This window comes from Clinocottus analis, unplaced genomic scaffold (assembly GCF_023055335.1).
Source record: "Clinocottus analis isolate CAN_PGR_092001 unplaced genomic scaffold, fCliAna1.0.p SCAF_8, whole genome shotgun sequence".
NCBI lineage: Eukaryota > Metazoa > Chordata > Actinopteri > Perciformes > Cottidae > Clinocottus > Clinocottus analis.
In genome coordinates this window covers 12165689-12184376 of record NW_027176240.1, presented here as the reverse complement: position 1 = coordinate 12184376, position 18688 = coordinate 12165689, and the positions used below count along the sequence as shown (strand labels likewise).

The 18688-nt window shown below is 39.1% G+C and overlaps 3 protein-coding genes across 8 annotated transcripts in view; 1 reads left to right on the top strand and 2 right to left on the bottom strand.

Annotated features, from left to right (window-relative positions):
- The window catches only part of prim2 (DNA primase subunit 2), a 20880-nt gene extending 12515 nt beyond the window's left edge, over positions 1-8365 (bottom strand). The window contains exons 1-8 of one of the 2 annotated variants that reach the window (XM_068567866.1): positions 8246-8365; positions 6734-6883; positions 6500-6612; positions 5313-5389; positions 5098-5218; positions 4280-4375; positions 2205-2342; positions 139-206 (exon numbers count right to left, since the gene is read on the bottom strand). In XM_068567866.1, coding sequence (XP_068423967.1) covers positions 139-206; positions 2205-2342; positions 4280-4375; positions 5098-5218; positions 5313-5389; positions 6500-6612; positions 6734-6878 — 758 coding nt within the window. In that variant the 5' untranslated portion in view covers positions 6879-6883; positions 8246-8365. Of the gene's footprint in view, positions 1-138; positions 207-2204; positions 2343-4279; positions 4376-5097; positions 5219-5312; positions 5390-6499; positions 6613-6733; positions 6884-7202; positions 7312-8245 lie in introns of those variants that run through there. The other variant, XM_068567865.1, reaches the window with a different exon arrangement.
- Positions 7996-14573, top strand: rab23 (RAB23, member RAS oncogene family). 5 transcript variants are annotated; one of them, XM_068567868.1, is made up of 9 exons: positions 7996-8398; positions 9259-9333; positions 10765-10805; positions 11079-11310; positions 11400-11485; positions 11692-11848; positions 11960-12042; positions 12140-12232; positions 12333-14573. In XM_068567868.1, exons 4-9 carry the CDS (start codon positions 11156-11158, stop codon positions 12464-12466), a joined length of 708 nt encoding a protein of 235 aa, XP_068423969.1. In that variant the 5' UTR covers positions 7996-8398; positions 9259-9333; positions 10765-10805; positions 11079-11155; the 3' UTR covers positions 12467-14573. The 5 variants fall into 5 exon arrangements, with proteins under 5 accessions (XP_068423969.1, XP_068423971.1, XP_068423968.1 ...); XM_068567870.1 differs by lacking the exon at positions 9259-9333 and having other exon boundaries at positions 11119-11310; XM_068567867.1 differs by lacking the exon at positions 9259-9333.
- bag2 (BCL2 associated athanogene 2) lies at positions 13919-18688 on the bottom strand. Its single transcript, XM_068567873.1, has 4 exons — positions 18476-18688; positions 17063-17354; positions 16658-16767; positions 13919-15864 (listed from the first exon to the last, which is right to left on the bottom strand). The coding sequence occupies exons 2-4, from the start codon at positions 17182-17184 to the stop codon at positions 15470-15472; spliced, it is 627 nt and encodes a 208-aa protein (XP_068423974.1). The 5' UTR covers positions 17185-17354; positions 18476-18688; the 3' UTR covers positions 13919-15469.

The following is an 18688-nucleotide window of genomic DNA, read 5'->3' as shown; positions in this document are numbered from 1 at the left end:
GATTGGGTTTACTCAGACCAGCCACAAGCTTCCGTTCTTTGGTGCTAGAGATCAATCCTGCTGAATCTCTTTTTTCCTTTTCTTCAAACAGAGTCCTAGAAAAGTGGCAGCAAAGTTATTAATCCTGCTGCTGCTTACCTGAGGTGGTTAAGGAGCGGTTGGAGCCGTTCATCAGAATGCACTGCAGGTAGCGAGCGGGCTGTCAACTGCAGATGAGACGAACATCACATGAGCCCAACATTGCAGGGCAAGTGCAAGTATTAAGTAAACAGAACAAACTGTACATAAGACACAGGCCACAGTAACATAATTTACAAATTCTTTAAAAAGGGAATTTAAAGTATTATATGACCCACATCCTGAAAGATCTGTATATACCCCCCCCCCCCCCCCCGCCTCCTCCCCTGCTACTGACGTCTGGTTTTCATGTCTCAGCATGAACACATAGTGCAGTAGGATGTGAACTTTTCAGCTGAGTCTGGCTGCATGTACATCCCTCCCAAACAAAAAGCTTTACTTTGTTTAATTGCTTTATGAACATGAATCCAATCAGAAAACAAGCACAAGTCCACAGTCTCAATCAATTCAAGAACTCACACACACACACACACACACGTACACACACACACGTTTTCTGCTAAAATGAACAGCCAAACAATAACTTGAGTGATATGGAGACGCAGCTTTCAATTTCATGCCTTTTTAATGCCACATTTTCTGCGCTGTCCTCTTGTCGTTCCCCAGTGGGGGTAAATAACCATTATAGTAACACACAAACAATTGCAATGGCACAGTTACAAGCAAAATTGTTTTGGAGCATTATTCCATTCCAGCAGTTAGTGGTCCGGATAATTACCAGGAAATGGGAGAGTGCAGAACTGGACCAAGCTGCTCTTTTTATTTGTTTTTCCTGTTGTAATTTTAAAAAGATGGTCTTACTATCTGTCCTATGATGGAGGACATGTGTTCAAGCAAACCAAGTGCACGTTGTGCACCATGCCAACGTGAGTCCAGAGGAAATTACTTTCTATACTACACCATGGACAACACACAATCTGGTACCCAATCATGATTTGGACACTAGACTGTATTTCACAGCCAGTGTACTTTTCAGAGTTGAGTCCTGTGGGGATTCTTCACCAAAATTGCACACAATAAACCATTAACCGTTTCTGTGAAGTTAAAAGCACATATCAGAGCAGCAGGTCAAAGCTTGGTGGCCAAGTTACTCTGCATGCATTTAGAGATTGGTAAACTAAATAAAAACTACTCAGAAATCACTACCGTGTCACGTTATTAATCAAGCATATTCAAGTTTGCCAGTAGTGAGTTTTAGATGAGTGCTCCAATTTGCCAACTGGCATGTCAGATCACCAGCTAAACAGAAGCAACGCTTTGTCCTAAACACAGGCACCACACTGATTGAAAGTGACTACACAGTTGAACACAAAGGGTCGAACAACAAAAGCAGACCACTGAACAACAATGCTCTTTTGTTAAAACTGCCAAATCATTTCCTTAGAACAAAGCGATGTACTGCCAGGTGGAATCAAACATCTGCTTTGGAAAGGAATTGCGACCAGTCTCTCTTTTGACAAGATGATGCATGACATGCATGAGAAACATTGTCACCATTACATGGCTGCTTTGAGTTGCAAGTATTGTACATTTATTTAATCTCGTTAATGAAAAAGTTTATTCATGAACCTTTAGTTTGAGCGTGCTTGTGCCTGTTCCTGAGTCCGGATGCTTCACCACGATGTAAGTGAATCTTGGTTGTCTCCTTACATGTTTCATAAAGAATGCCTCTGGCCCTCCAAACACCATGTTGCATGGCGTAGCTCAGGGCGTTCAATGCAATGCGCAAACATGCTGATATTGTGCCTTCACAGACCCCCTTCCAAAGCCTTCAAAAAAGCATCATGCCCGCGGGGATAATGAGCACTTTCATACGAGCTGTCCCCATGTCACATGTGTGCAAACTTATTCCCCCCATTTTAACGCTGCATTTTTCCAGTTTCCCCTCAAGGCATGAAAGCCAACAACCACGGTGGCAACTTAAGATAAAAGATACGACTTCTGGCTGCTGGTGGTGTTTGGGCCTTTTGGTGTCAATTGAGTATTGTTAAATGCCACAGCCTACCTTAGTATTGTTGCTGACCATGTCTCACTCACTCACTCACACACACACGTCGATCACTTACTGCAAGAGCTTTAGAAAGCCTTGTGCGGAAATCGTTGATAACAATGGTGACAATGTCCTGGTGGGGGATGTACGCGTAGCCAGCTTTGAGGTACACTTTCCTTGTTCGCACGAGATCCAGGGCATCTTGAAAGGGGACCTTTAAAATAAAACAGACACATTTTAAATATTTAATGCATTAAAGCGATATAAATGGTAATACTCTGTTTGAATTCCCACTGAATGTCAGGATGCTGAGGCCAACCTATTGTTCTTTAACATTTTGGCTGCAATATAAGGATTTACATTTATTCTAGTGATGTTAAATGAAGGGAGTGAGATGATTTCCATGCTCTCAGCAAATATGACACTCAGCAACATAACTTAAATGTAAATTCAAAGTTTAGTAGCAGGCCATCATACTTTCACCTTTGCTTTATTCATTTTTTTGCGAATAGAGAACTGTAGACTCAAATCCATTTAACTGTCAAATTATACTGGAACATTTTGCAACATTTTGAGTGTGGCTGCTAAAGCCCAAAGACATTGCAATATATACGACAACATTGCCAGTTGATGCATGATCCTAGACCCCTGCTTTGTGACTACAAGTACCTGACCAAGAGAGTTACTTTCATTTTATCAACCTCAGTGTTATGAGACAGTCAGATCTGCTACAGAGCCGATCTTCTACGCAAAACTATACCCTACGACAGACAACCAGAGTCTTTGATCGACAATACAAGTATTCTACACACATCTACAGTCTGCTACAGACAGTGCCATGGATTGAAGAACAGAGGGGTGAGATTTCCTGGCAGCCTACCACAAACTTCTATTATCTGCAAAATGCTCTTGATTGTGCCAACAGACACATCTATAATGACAATTCAAGAATACATCAATAACTAAAAAAAGCTATCCTCTTACACACACTTCTTTCGTCACCTTTCATTGACGATAGTTTCAAACCTTGTACGACCCAAAGCTTCTGTGCTTTGGGTCGTACAAGGTTTGAAACTATCGTCAATGAAAGGTGACGTTAGAAGTCTGTGTAAGACATGGGGAGCCAGGGTCTGTTATGGAGCAGGAGACTGTTTTGTAGGTGTATGGGTCTCTGTTCAGACAGCTTAAAATGGACTTGAATTGCCTGACAGAGATGAATACACCCATTATAAATCAGAATTGGTCCCAAATTTAATCTCAAATTCACAAATTTACAGTGATTACATGAAAATTGTGCTAGCTATCGATATATCAATTAGGACCAATAAAGACCAGAGGTTTGTTCACATTTTAAACTTAAAATAATCTTTATCTATCCATCATCTAAGGATGGCAAGTCAATGTGGGCACAAAGGCCAGTGTTTTTGTTATAACGCTCCTCGTGCCAAAACCGCATGTGTGTGCGTGTAGAAATTTTGCTGTCCAGCCTTTTTGCACCAGAGCCAGCCACACTGATGAAAGGTGATCTCAGCCCAATATTTTAGACAGGCTGTTGACTTTCTGCAATATAATTCTCCAATAAATTGATTTAAACTTCCTCATGGACCAATATTTGCCCAATTATTTGAGAGCAAGAAATGCTAACCATAACCCAACGCAGCCTTTCTATTTAAAATATTAAATGTCAAATCTGATTATTTCAGGGTTACTGTTACAATACTTGTGTGCTGCCTTCAAGGTTCCCACAGTAGCCATCAGAGAGATGACCTTGTCTTCATGTACAACTGGTGGCATGAACATGAAAAGCTACTGTCCAGAATAACTTTTTCTTGAGCATCAAAAACTCAAATCCAATTAAATTTACAGGGTGATTTTTACAAAATAACATCTGGTAGTTTGTTAGAGGAACATTAAAACTGTAATGCATTCTTTGAAGTTCTGCCATTTCTAACACAAACCATCAAGTTAAATAAGCTATGTTTAGGTGGCTTTGCTCTTCAATTCACTAGGTGGGAACTAAATGAATATAATTTCTAAAATAGTATTGTACATAAAAATGTGTATCGTGTTGGCATTCGTTATCAACATTATTAGTGGTTTTGTTGAGGGTGGGAGGGACGTAGGGGGAGAGAAAGAGAAAGACAGACTCACTTTGTAGAAGTCCTGATCCTCCACCTTGACTCCACTGACGGTGTAACTGGAGCTGACAAGTTTATCCTGCAGAATCTTCTTGTCCTCAACACTAATCTGAAAAGTTATTGATGAGAATGATGATGAATTTCAGTGAAGAGCTGCAGAGGCATCACTGTGTCCGTGTTAATACAGTGAAGGCTGAGCCTCCAGGAGACCAAACATCATTTATCAGATATACGTGTCGTTTTCCACCTTGCTTGACACATCACGTGTTGATGGATTATTAAAAGAGTTTTTTCTCTCCTTTAAATAGTCAGCTCTAGTTTTGAAAACCCGCCTTAGTGCTTTCATTAAGTTGGTCTAAAAAGTTACTAAAAAAAGAAAAATAAAGTTACCATTTAGTATTACTGTAACATTCAAAATAGCAAATGATGCACATTTATCACTTCTGAAATGTAATTTCATCACAAATACATGTTTTACCACAAAACTAGAGCACAAAAAAACTCTTTAAGCATTTAAACTTTTAAAATCACCATTCTTGGAAACCCTTAAAAATTCAAGCGCCTTGTTAAATCGATCAAACAGCTCCATCTAGTGAAAATACAATGGAACACAAAAAACTTTCCCTTTCTTAGTTAGTATTTATTTGTATTTTTGAAGGCTTGTATAGAAATACATATTTTACAGACGCTTACATATAGTGCTGTTCAGATCATTTACAAGTCTTTACATTCACCGATGTGAACCAATAAGTAGTATTGCAGTTTTCATTAATTGGAATTGAAATAAATTAGAAAATAGGCTTTCAAATATTTCAACAAAGACATACTTACAGTGTCGTATTGCAGATTATTTTTGTGAAGAAATTCAAGCTTTTGTTTTGAATCCAGGTTGTTGAAGCGGTAGCGGAAAAGATCAACTTCCTGTTGTATGAACCACCGTCTCAGATCCTCCCTTTTCAATTTGATTGGAAACAAACATGTATTCAGTTGCATTACATTTTTTAAATTACATTTTATTTGACAACAAACATTTTGAAGAAGCCTACGTTTGGCAGTAGGCGAGTCTGAGAATGAAGTGGGAGATGTAGTCCTTTCTTTGTCCAGTCTGAGATTTTTTGTCATCCTTAATGGGTGAAAGCAGGTACAGTATTTTTAAAGATTATAATTCACTTTACTACATCTTCACAACTTTTGTCTTTGTAAAAGTCATGTTTACAATACCTGTGTTTCAGCTTCAATTACTTTGGCGATAGTAATTCATTTTTATTTTGCAAAGCAAGGAGACAACTTTATGCCCATCTCTTCTGTCTCTCAGAACAGTTATTTTGTGTTTTGATAGTGACATTTTCACTTATTTTTGTCTTGACTGAAATAATAATTTGATGTTCAAAAAATGCCAATAAGTCAATTTAACCTTGTTTGTAACTGTACTACAGAATCAATCTAAGCCATAAACATCAATGCTGCAGATCAAGCTGAACACAGAGCATAAACCACTGGCTGAGCCATTCAATATACTGCCAGTTAGCCGTTTACTGTGTACAACTAGCTATTCAACTGTATGGTCATTTTGGAGGCTGCAGTTTGTGGTGCTGTTGAACTGTCGTGTGTTTTACTGACAGGTGTTTCTGTTATTTAGCCAATTCTGTTATTTTCTGTTATCTACTCCTATTGATGTAAATACGATGGTCGAAATATCTGAAATGCATGGCTGTGTAACAGTACAGATGAGTTGTACAAGTCTGTATTGGTTTTGGCTTAGTGTACCTAATAAACTGTCATCTAATTGCAATTTAAGGCGACCGAAAAACACAATGGAGTAAATTGTGCAGCAATAACTGTATATATATATATATACACATATATGCTGGATGATGGCAGAGTGATACATGACGACATGTTCCCAAACCTGTCATGCATGTTCCGAATTAAATCTGTTTAATTCAGAATCTGCAAAATGGTTAGTGCATGTTCAATTTTGGCAGCCACTCAATATATTACCATTGTTTTGGCTGGTCAGTGAAGCAAATTTACCATGTATTTGCATATTTATTTTTTTTTGCAGCATTTGGCTGGTGCCAATTTTTGAGCCCTGTCTGCATGCTTTCTGTGAACTTGGTAAACGGTCATGACGAAATAACAATATAATAAGGCTTTAATACTCTTGGCAGGTAGTAAATGTAGCACTCCTAAGTTATAAACCTCTGATGTGTGTCATGCAAAACATACTCACAGTGTCAGGTCTGTAAACAAAGTGCAGGGCTTTAGACTCAGAATCCAGTTTCCTCGTGTACTGATCTGACAGTTTCACGCAGCTCACACCCAAATTCTCGACGGTCTTTAACACTGCATAGCATTAAAAGACAGTGTAAATATATCTTCTTTTTTTAAAAAAATACAACAAAAATAGATTTAACAAAAGCAGAGGAAATGTCAACGCTAAAAATGGAATTAAACAAGCTCTTACATTTCAATCGGTCCACAGCAAATGCCTCAAATTCAGTGAGAGACATGTTTTCCAGAGGCGGCTGCCCATAGAACTGCAGAGGATGTCCATAGAGCTCTGCCTGGGAGTTGCTGATGTACTTCTTTTTTCTGCTAGGAAACTGCATGGTTTCTGATAAACCATGCAGGTAATACACACACACACACACACACACACACACACACACACACACACACACACACACACACACACACACACACACACACACACACACACACACACTTAACTTGGTTTAACTTGTATCTGCTAAATCTTCCCTAAAACAACTGAACTGACACTAGCTCCGGGTTCATTGTACAGCAATGGGTCTCGCTTCCGTTGCGAGCTAGCATAAAGCAACTTATAAAACGAGCTCAGCAACGTCACGTTATATCTCACGACGTACAACACGAACTGGAACAACATTTAAATGATGTATTGTCGTTATTACCGCATAGACGACGGGGTTGCTTCTTCTCTGCTCAATCCCGCCAAACAAAAAGTGTTCAACGTACGCGGGTAAACGACGATGACGCTGTTAGACAATACCGGAAGAGAAACCATGTCATCGTGTGAGGGCGCTCGTTTCGTTGTACCAGCCGACCCGCTATTTCGCATCCCGGAAAACAAACTTCACAATGTTGTACCATAATCACTCATCAGTCATGTAATTTATTGTTTAAAATGAAGCATGGTCTTGACATTGTGTTATTTTTAGGACTTGTTTTTCTTCTCAGTCGATTTGAGTGCAACACAGATTTTCTGGGGCATTTGTACAATATAACAAACGCACCCATAACACAAACAATATAATATTACTGCAACTTACATTTGACTCAAGTAAATGTGCTCGTTACTTCAATATTTCCATTTTTAGACATAACACCATATTTTGCAATTGCTATACTACTTAATTCATTACTGTCATGTCTACTCCACTATACTTATTAGAAAGCAATATTTCAGATTAGGATTTCAAATTAAAAACCATGACGAGATTGATTAAGATACATGTCAGTTTATAAATTACTTTAAAACTGCATTAACTTTATATAGATTATAGAATATCACGCATTAATGCATCAGTATTGATATTTAACATGAATCAAACTATTATTTCCAGCGTCAGAGGGTAAATCTCAGATCATACCAGCTGGTGGCGGTAATGCAACATTTCGTTGTTTGTCAACCGCCAAAAAGCCTAAAAGAAGAAGACGCTCTTGACACTGCTGCTAAGCAACAAACATTAGCCAGCTAGCCTGGTTAGTGAGTCTCACGCACAGCAGCACAACTAGCTGGACAGAAGGCTCGCGAATAGATAGCGATGCGTTTGCATCCCGTAAATGTGACGGGTTGTATTTAGTTATGGAAGCTGAGTAAACTTGACCTGCCGCTTTGAAGCGGAAAACGTTAAGTCCGTGCAGTCATACGCGAGATATAATATTCGGGCGGAGCAGTAGGTCCCTTTTCTCCTGGAAGAGTGGCTAACCTTACTTAGCTCGGTAACCTTAGTTAGCACCGGAGTCACTGGCGTCTCGCCGCGGAGGAGAGCGGAGGAAGGCTGGCGATATGTGATCGTGGGTTAACTGTGTGGTTAGCTCATCTGATGTTGGCGGACACTGGATGACTTGGACAGTGGTTGTGAATGTAAGTGGATGCTTTTACATTCTTATTCATCAGCCCAGTCGGGCAGCCCTTCGGTCAGCTTCAGGCTTTCGAGCAGCTGCTTGGTACCTGGAGACTCTCGTGTCAGCTATTCAACAAGTCATATCCTGACCAAGGCAAGGGATTCTGATTTGAGGGTATTAAGCAGAATTACAAGTGACCTAGGGACTTAATTCCCACTCACAGACTTTGGAAATACATCCTAAAACAACCGTTAACCTCAATGGAAAGGAGTAGTTACATCTTACGGCGTTGTAATATTTTTTATTATCCCTCTGCTATAAAATAATGGCTTAAGGTTGCCCCGCCTTTAGGCCCGAGTTAAGTAATTGTGAGTCTGTGAAGATGACTCACTGTTCAGGAGGGTAGGTGTATTACCGTATACATACTATCTCCGTGTTAATGTATATGTGCATTGTAATGCATAGATAGTGTAAGCATGTATTTTTTTTAATTGTCTGTCATGTCTTGAAAACCTGTACATGGATGGATGCAGTAATAGTCTCAGGTCGATTAAGAAGACACACAATAAAGTATAGTTGCCTGTGCAAGTATGGAAATCTACTTGTTTGAATGTCTGATCGATGCTTATTATACTGTCATTTTCAGCTGTTGCTTTTACAAATGAGTGTGCGAGAAGTACTTTTGTTTTTGTATTTCCAAATTTAGAATATAACATTGGTCAAAAGTGATGACAGTGATAGAGAATACATTCCCATTACTACTGAATTGCCTTTTATTTAACAAAATTATATTTTTTATTTGATTGTCAATTATTGTTTGCAAATTTACTTTCTATGACTAGTGGTCATTTCTCCAGCGTGTTGTCCTGTGTTCTCCAGGTCTAGACACTAAGCAGCAGCTTTTGGAGAGATCAAAGATCATAGCCAGCTTTAAGTTACAACCCCTGACTTTGAGTAAGTTTCTGGGAGCCTAAATCAAAATCTAAAAAACACATGATAAAATGATTCCCCTGTGAGAGGAGATACCTACACGTGTGTAACTTGTCTTGAGAATTCAATTTGCTCCCAAGAAGGACGTCTTTCATTCCCACCTAACATAAATCAGATACATTTAAGAGATTTCACAGGTGAAATCTAATCCCAACTAAACATTTTATCTGTAAACTCACTCACAAATTGGCATCAAAACCTGGCGAAGCGCATGCTGTTTATTTTAAACCATGCTTTGCCTTCATGTTATAACGACTTCTGTGTCATACAGCTCAATTATAGTTGATAAATAATGTCGTTGACTGCAATACATATTGTGACTCAAATCCAGGCAAGCTGTTTGACACCACACAGTCACACAGTAGGTTGCCAGTATCCACGGGGAACAGCTTTCCCACCATATTGTTTAGCGTTGCACTCAGCAGCTACACACATATAAGTGTGGAAGACCCAGTTGCTATGCGGAGTCTGCTGCTCTCAGCGCTAATGGAAACATAAACACATTGCCCAGTCGCTGCAAACATAACTAGCAACATTTACAACAGTTTATTCAATGGGCGCATACACGTGATAGTTCAAAGGATAATTCCTCTGTGTGTGTGTGTGTGTGTGTGTGTGTGTGTGTGTGTGTGTGTGTGTGTGTGTGTGTGTGTGTGTGTGTGTGTGTGTGTGTGTGTGTGTGTGTATAAAGCCCTTCACTCAAGTGCACTCCCTCACCCATTAAATCAATGTGCTGATAGAAATTACATGTAAAATTTGGAAAGCTAAAAGAAAAATGAAATGGATGTAGTTTTGACTGTTGACAAACACAAGAAGCAATTGCTGAGCTCTGGTTATTTCAATAGGTTTGACATATAAAAAGAGTTATGGAAAACATTCAAACAGATAATCAAAGACAGTTTGCTGCAACCCTACTAAATTACTAACTTGTAATGTACCTGTTTCTTAAAAATGTGTTAGTTTTATATTATTGACAGATCGGACTGATTTGTCTGCTAATATGTTTTTGAATAAAAGTTGATTACTTACCACCTTTATCTAACCAATTTATTCTGAATAACTTGGAGCTGTAAAAAGAATGCTGGGCTGCTTTGTTATTATTAATCACATTAGAAGATAGGAACAAATGTATAAACACAGCCTTTTTATGTTTCAATGAAAAATCTGAGAAAAAGTTTTGCAGAAAGATCTCCTTCATGGATTCATCAGTTTGCTGTTAAATTGGTTCAGTTTGGTGTCTAATTTAAAGCGAAAGCATCTAGATGTAAGGAAGTAGAATCTATAGTAATTTATGAAGAGAAGAGAGCTCACATTGGAATATAAGCTCAGCATTCATTGTGGCCAAAGTCTTTGAGAGTTAAGTGTCTGAACTTGTTTTTTATTTTTTTATTATAGGGTCGAAAATTGATTGAAACTGATTGAAAATTAAAGATTCAGTAAGTATTTTTTTTTTTTTTTTTACAGATTGCAGATAGTTTCTGATTACAAACCAGCTTTGTTTCAGTAAATAGCTAACTAACTATTATACTCAAACTTTAAGTTGAGCACTTTTGCTTACTGACACAAAGCTTCAGACATAAACCAGACCAGGATGTGTGAATCCACAAGAGAATATTTGAGCTACACAAGTTTCTGTTCAGATGGATGTGTTTGAAGCATCTAAATAAGTGTTATATATTAATGTTGGGTTTATTTTTTTACACTTTCAGTTGGTATATGTGTTTGTGTCGCATCACTGAAACTACCAAGGCAGTGGAACTGAGTAAACCAGCCAGACGTTACCACCATGTTGGAGGAGGACATGGAAGTGGCCATCAAGGTGGTTGTGGTCGGCAACGGGGCTGTTGGCAAGTCCAGTATGATCCAACGATACTGCAAGGGCGTCTTCACTAAGGACTATAAAAAGACCATTGGAGTGGACTTCCTGGAAAGGCAGATAGTGTGAGTAACTAGTTTCTCAGACCTTCACTTTCCTCTTTTAAATGTTGCCAGCACTTTGTCTCATCCTTATTTCCTGCTCATTGTTGTAGCGTTACAGACGAAGAGGTCCGACTAATGCTGTGGGACACCGCTGGGCAGGAAGAGTTTGACGCTATCACTAAGGCCTACTACCGTGGTAAGACCCCGCCCTTGTGACAAATATAACACTGCTGCCTTGGGTCACTGAAATCTGGGTTAAGAGTAGATTTTACGTTAGCACAACGCCGTAGCACAAGCACTGGCACACGCAGCTCCGCTAACAGCATGTCTTCGAGCAGAAATAATTTGAAAGAATCACAAGCTTAAAAACACAAACTGTTGGTGTGTTATCTTGCATTCCAGGTGCCCAAGCATGCGTGCTAGTCTTCTCCACCACAGACATGGAGTCGTTTCAGGCAATCGACAGCTGGAGGGAGAAGGTGGAGGCCGAGGTCGGAGATATTCCCACTGTTCTAGTGCAGAACAAAATTGACCTCCTCGAAGAGACCGTTATTAAAAAGTAAGCTGTAGTTAAAGCAAAAATCATTATTTAGTAGTAAAGTAATTGCATGTTCAGGACAAATGGTAAGGATTGTGGTTGTGACTTGTATTGTCCTTACTTGCATTGCAGCGAGGAGGCAGAAGGTCTGGCTAAAAGGCTCAAGCTGAGATTTTATCGCGCTTCAGTAAAAGAGGACCTTAATGTCAATGAGGGTAGGTCACTGAAAGTTTGCACAACTAGTCTTAATATGCAAGTGAAAGTGTCTCATTCTGGATAATGCTAGTATTACTTCTCTGCCCTCATTTTTAGTTTTTAAGTACTTGGCTGAGAAGTATCTTCAGCGACTCAAACAGCAAACGGCAGAAGAGACCGAGGTGCTCCACACGACAAGCAATAAAATAGGTGAGGATTATTTTTCTAAATAATTTCATGTTTAATGTTACATTTTAAGTGTTACTACTTCACTACAGTGACATAACTCAAACATTGTCTTTCCTCAAAGGTGTTTTTAACACAACAAGTAGTAATGTTTGCAACCAGAGCTCCAGCAACGGCAGAGAAATCATCACTTTGCGACCCAACAAAGAAAGGACCAAGAAGAGTAAAAATCCTTTTGGAAGCTGCAGCCTACTATAGATAACAATAATGTAGTTTTAGTGACTGGCCGATGTTTCTAAGACTAATTTATCAGTGTTGTATTTTGCCACATTTAGAGACCAAAGCCCAGACAGCCTGGCAAATACTACACTATAATACTTTTAATAACCGGATGTTTAATCTGTGTCCTAAATTGTTTCCCTACATTGATGGTTGAATTTCCCATGATTCATTCTTGGATCTCCATTAATGATCTGCGCACAAAACCTGTCCCTGTGGTTGCCTTAAGTAACAGCAACAGCTGCAGCTGCAGCACATGTATGTGTGAGCGTTGACTTGACATACAATCCTCCCATTCGAATATGTAACAGCAAAGGTTGCACTCTCGCTCTGTGGAAACTCCGGAATAGGATTTTTACAATCACCCATTATTGTGTTTGACATTTGAACTGTGCAAAATGTTTGCATGTATTGTAGAAGATACGCAGCTAATTTTGCACCATATTTTTTCTGTCGGCATAACATGGTTAAGCTATACTGTTTATTGTGGACAAAACACTATCAAATCCAGAGTTTATTCTCTGTGCAGAAGTATTTTTATACGAATCAAAACAATGTCGAGTGATATTTTCACTAAAATGTTGACATAGTGCCAAATATCCTCTTTCTGAGCTGTAGTTAAATATGTACTATAATGCAGTGATATGGATGTAACATGATATTAATGGCATGTGCTTTTCTGTATAACCAAATATCAATAATTGACAGAAAATAGTCCTCCATATGTCTGCTTACACTCCACTTATCCACAGATTTGTTAATCAAATTCTCAGACTTTCACAGAGTTATGAACTTTTTGATGTAAAACTTAAAAGACTAAAAGTCACCATCAGTTACAGCACCATGTTTTTGATTGCAGTTGTTTACATTCAACATATTCACTGTGCTTTTCTTTAACTCTGATACAGCTTCGAGGAACCCATTGGTAACCCTTGAAGTAAATGCGTTTCAGTATCTATGTATTTGGATGAGGATTTTCACTATATTTCTAACATTGTAAACACTAAACATGGTGTAAAATTGAGTTTTTATGTCTTGGTTTGGCTTCTGTAGTATCTAATCAATTTCTATTTTGCAAACATCATTCATATCAATAGTGTCTGTCCACGTGGTGTGGAGCCTTGAGCTTGTGTGTGCCTGAATATGCAAGAAAATTCGGTACTCTAAAAGATCTCCCAGATCAATGCTAACTGTGACCTGTATGTTACTGCGTTACGCCTTTTTACAAATCTATAGAGACCCCAGTTTACTGAGCACAAAGAAAGATGGAAAGTCTCAAGATTTCCTTCTTAGTAGTTACAATTCTAGGTATTCTACATGCAATCATGTGTCGGACATCTGGGAATACATATTTATGCACGTTTTTGTTTCAAATTTATCTCAGATATTTGTGAGAAACATTTCCCAGATTCAAATGAACTTTATTGTGAAAATCCCAACAGGTGCTCGAAACATGTTCCAGTTATACACCATTGGTACAACAATTGCACATTTCAAGCTTTTTCATTTGGTTGTCTGTAAACAGTGCTGTGTTGAAAAAAAAATGTTGTGGCATAACTGTAATGCATGCGAGCCTTTTTCCCACATCAGTGATGGTCAACCTTCGTTGCAACGCCACGATGCCTTGTCCTTGTTTACTTTCCCCCCCACTGACCACCAGTAAGCGTTTTAATCACTACTCTTGCTATTGTTTTCAAATTGCCTGCACAGTAAATCTGTAAATACATGTCATTATTTCCCAAGCTCCTCTAATTTGCAATGTTGTGTTTAATTTGCCTTTTTGCCTGAATGGATTTAGTGCACTTTATCATTGAAATGGCATATAATCTTAAAGAACCACGATTTAAGACTAACCATACTTATGTGCTGTCACTCAGGTGTTGTAATGATCTTTGTATCTTACTGTTACTTTTTCACTCATTAGTTTCACACATGAATCCTTTCAGACTGACGAAGACAACACTCATTGTTGGATTCTTGTTTTTAACAGTAAAGTAGGCGTCACTACTTTAAGTGTGCCACACCAATGATGTGTGTTTGGGGGGGAGTTGATGGTAATCTGACATAAATAAAACTCTACTTTTTTCTTCAGCATCCAGTGTGTTATTTCAAAAGACAATATTCCTCTGCCAACACAATTGTTTAACCAAAAAGAAAAATGCTAAGCTGTATTCATTCAGTTACCAAGGCCAAAAACAATAGATGTTGTTGAAAGCTCCTGGAAAAGCTAATTAGTTGACCTTAATTTAATACTTATTTGTCAACTTTATCAAAATCTTTAAAGCTGACAAGCATGGGACTACAGCACTATGTTTCTATTTCCTTGTTAACATCGTCCTTTTTGTCTTTAACTTCATCTCGCGAATGATTGTTATGGCTATAGGTCTCTGTTTACAGATATATGTGATGCCAACAGAGCTCAGAGTATAGATTCAACTTTAATTATCTGCTTCATTGACAATGTTTTTCATCAAAGCTTTGACACCTCAAAACTGCTTTGTGCAAATATGAACTCAAATCCACAGCTTAATGTGATTAGTGTAGCCTTCACACAGAGAGGTAGTGTATGCAGTGTACATCCAAAACTGTTATCAAGTGTCTGGTTTAAAAGGTGAGACAACAAAACAGAAGAAAAATATATACTTCAACTTTAAATTCATTGTTTTTCAAGCAGTGGCTTTTATAATAAACTGTGACCAAACTTTCAATGGAGCACAATGTCATTGTATCCTTTCTTTCTTACTTCAGTGCCTATATGTGAACACACATTGTGTATAGACCTTAAACAATCTTTTTAAAGTATAGGTCAGTGTTAAAATGTGATTCGAGAAGTTAGGGAGAATGATGGCGCGCTTTACTGTATGTTGGGCACGATGGTTCAGTATCATTTCACCATCATTTTCTCAAAAGGGACTGGACCCTATCAACGTTAGTACATGATTACAACAGTTATTGTTGAGGTTAGTGGCATTATGACAAATCTTATTGACAGCCATTGGTTTTGGGGTCCTCCAGTTTTTGATGATCCATAATCTTGATGTTCTTCTCTGCATTTTCAACGTTCCTCATCAAAGTCTCCAGCCTGCGCTTGATCTTCTTCTGGTCCTCCAGAGCACAGCTGATCACCATGGCCTGAAACTTCTGGTCGATGGGGACGTGCGTGGCTTCGGTCACGCAGGCCGCGTGCAGGGACTGCAGCTGCTGCCGCCCGCTGTCCATGTTGTCCAGTAACTTCTTCACGATCTCGTCGATTACGGATGTGGCCTTGTGCAACGCCTCCTCCTGCTGGGAGTTTCTGATTGTGCCCACAGAGATCTCCACAGACAGCGTCCGGCCCATGAGACGGTTTGCTGTTAAACTCAACTCTTCTTTCTCCCCTTGAACATACAAAACAAGAAAGAAACCAAAGCTAAAATACACAGGTAATGAAGTCCTGGACACAATAACAGCGCATCGACATTTTGGTTTCAAATCCTTGCCCTTGCCTCTCCTCGTCCACCATGCATTAGTATACACACTGACATCATGTGACACATGATTATATTAATGCATGGTGGATCCAGCCCAAATGTGATGTAATGTAATCCAACAGGATGGGCGTGTTAAGAAACTCATTTTTTTAAAACTGAGTCAGAGAGGTGCCGACATGTTGTGGTGTTTATGAATTACAGTATATTGTAGCGAGGGAAGAGGAAGAAAAACAATACTTTAGTATTGTATTACTTCTATTGTTCAGCAGGTGAAAATAATAAAGTGAAAAGTGGAAGTTATTCTGGCATTGGATTGTATCAGATTACATAATGCACAACACCCTTTATGTACATTGATATACACGACAATAGTGTCTACGTACATGAGACACATCCTGTATGATCATTTGAAGTGAATTACCCTGTGTGTATACCATATAGTATCACGTATGGGAGTACAATAAACCAATGGAATGGATTCTCTCTCTTCTCTTGGGTGTGGTGTTCCTTCTGAACTCCACTGAGCTTCTTAAACCACACCATCTGACTACAATGTAGTACAAAGCATAACCTCATTGGATCACAATGTTACAGAGAAATCAGAGCAGCTGCTGCAAAAAAAAGACAGGATTAAAAACCTTATTCAAGGCGCATTATACTCTGTCACGGGGTCGTTTTTTAAAGTAAAGTGATGTCTCACCGGCTGAGATGTTTCTCAGTTCCTGTCCGTTCTGGATGGACTGAATCATTTCCAGGATGAACTCCCTCTCCAGCTCCATGGACGACGCGGTTTCGCGTAAAGCCTCCACCCTGACAGATGCAAAGAGATTAAACCCACATCCCTTTCTCTGGAAAACGAATGGGCTGTCGTAAAAGCACCATCTGAGTATCATCATCATCATTTTCAACATAATCCACAGTATAGTAACCAGAAGTATGACGCGCCCTTTTGTTGTGTTCCACAAACCACGTAAATCAATCAGCGTCTGCTTTCTTTCTCCTCGTTAAAACTGAATTCATATATTACACGAATCATAAAATGCATACATTACTGAGCACAATGTCGGTTAAACACAGCACACTACAGCCTGTTGCATAACTCTACCTCATTTCCAGCTGATCCAAACTTTCCAGGAGCTGTCCGGAGCGATCTGCCATGGACATCGTCCTGCTGAACTTGCTGCACGTCGCGTCGTTCATTTTCGCCTGTATTTTAGCTTGAGCCATGATAGTTATTATTATGATGATTATTACGATGATCCGTCCCGGAGAAGAATCCTTGGGTGGATCGACAGTGTGATCTGTCCAGCTGACTGCAGCAGCGGCCCAGAGGGAACATTTCCTAACATGGGCTGCAACTTCCTTCCCTCTGTCCGACCAGAAGATTCTCGAGAAGCCTGCACAGTGTTTCCCAAAATCAGGTCCGAGGACCCCCAGAGGGTCCCTGAAAAGCTTTCGCGGTTCTCCATGTATGCTTGGATTAATTTCAGTCCCATTTATAGATGTGTAAACATAACTGTTTTGCTATTTTTCCATATAAGAAATATCTGGATGTGAGGTTTTCCACACAAAGGGGTACTAGAATGTTGGGGATCTTGGTGGACTTTGTTTAACTGGTTAATTTTTAACGCAACTGGCAAATATAGGAACAAAAATAGATACCTAAAAAAAAGGCACTTGGCAGTAATGCACTGATAGTCTGCTGTGTACATTGCACTGTGTATGTGGGCATTTGTTGGTAATCTGGGTTTGACTGTCAGTTTAAAATTACATTTTATTGCAGGTCTGAATAGTCATAGCAAATTAATCTACTCTTGAAACAGTTCTGCAGTAATAATTTACATCAATGACTAAATAAAATATTAAATGTATACTTTAAATAAATTAATAAACCCACATTGATCTGCCATGTACTACACACCTTGCTGAAGGCTCCATAGATTGATGTGAGACTTGTCGCTGCTTCATTCTTCAACCAGGATTTACAATTTACTTGTTCCATTAGATCAGGGGTGTCAAACATACGGCCCGCGGGTCGGATCCGGCCCGCCAGGGTGTCCAATCCAACAGATTTATTTTTTTTTTTACCAAAATTAGCAGAGCTGTCATTCAAACTTCTGACCCTCTGCTTATAAGACAGACATGCAAACCATTGATCCACAGTTGCAATTGATGTGAGCATTGATAATATTGTGTTAGAAGTCGTTAAACATGGATCACGTCATGAAAGTGGTGTCACAAAGCGAGGGAATCTGCAGAGCAGAGCCCAGGCAGATAAACAGAGGGCTGATGTCTAAATTTTTGGTCTTTATGTTTCTAGGTAATTGTTGAAAGACCTTAAAATAGAGTTTATTATCTAAAAACCTTCACCAATGATTTAAACAGAGAAACATTGTCGTTAATTATGAGTTATGCTGTGATTGTACTGGTCCGGCCCACTTGAGATCAAAATGGGCAGCATGTGGCCCCTTCACTAAAATGAGTTGGACACCCCTGCACTAGATGCATAAACACTCACCGTTAGGACTGAGGCCACTGTCTCACAAGGTCTTAGCATGAAGGATTCTCCATTTTATGAGTCCAACTAGCAATAATTACAAATGATGCAACATAGTGACTAAGACGATATGAAGAAAGAAGCAAAACAAGCATTTGAAATACATGAATATCCCAGTTAGAAAAGGCAGTAAAACATAAAATGCATCTGAATGCTAGGCTGTAGTGTGCATCC

What these genes read in the sequence shown, in the direction of transcription:
- rab23 (XM_068567872.1), top strand. Translation starts at nt 11,156, where the DNA reads ATGTTGGAGGAGGACATGGAAGTGGCCATCAAGGTGGTTGTGGTCGGC. An exon ending in GAAGAGACCGTTATTAAAAA is followed by an intron (nt 11,849 to 11,959) that starts GTAAGCTGTAGT and finishes CTTGCATTGCAG; the next exon opens with CGAGGAGGCAGAAGGTCTGG. An exon ending in CACGACAAGCAATAAAATAG is followed by an intron (nt 12,233 to 12,332) that starts GTGAGGATTATT and finishes CTTTCCTCAAAG; the next exon opens with GTGTTTTTAACACAACAAGT.
- bag2 (XM_068567873.1), bottom strand. Translation starts at nt 17,184, where the DNA reads ATGGCTCAAGCTAAAATACAGGCGAAAATGAACGACGCGACGTGCAGC. An exon ending in TTGGATCAGCTGGAAATGAG is followed by an intron (nt 16,768 to 17,062) that starts GTAGAGTTATGC and finishes TGCATCTGTCAG; the next exon opens with GGTGGAGGCTTTACGCGAAA. An exon ending in ACTGAGAAACATCTCAGCCG is followed by an intron (nt 15,865 to 16,657) that starts GTGAGACATCAC and finishes TGTATGTTCAAG; the next exon opens with GGGAGAAAGAAGAGTTGAGT.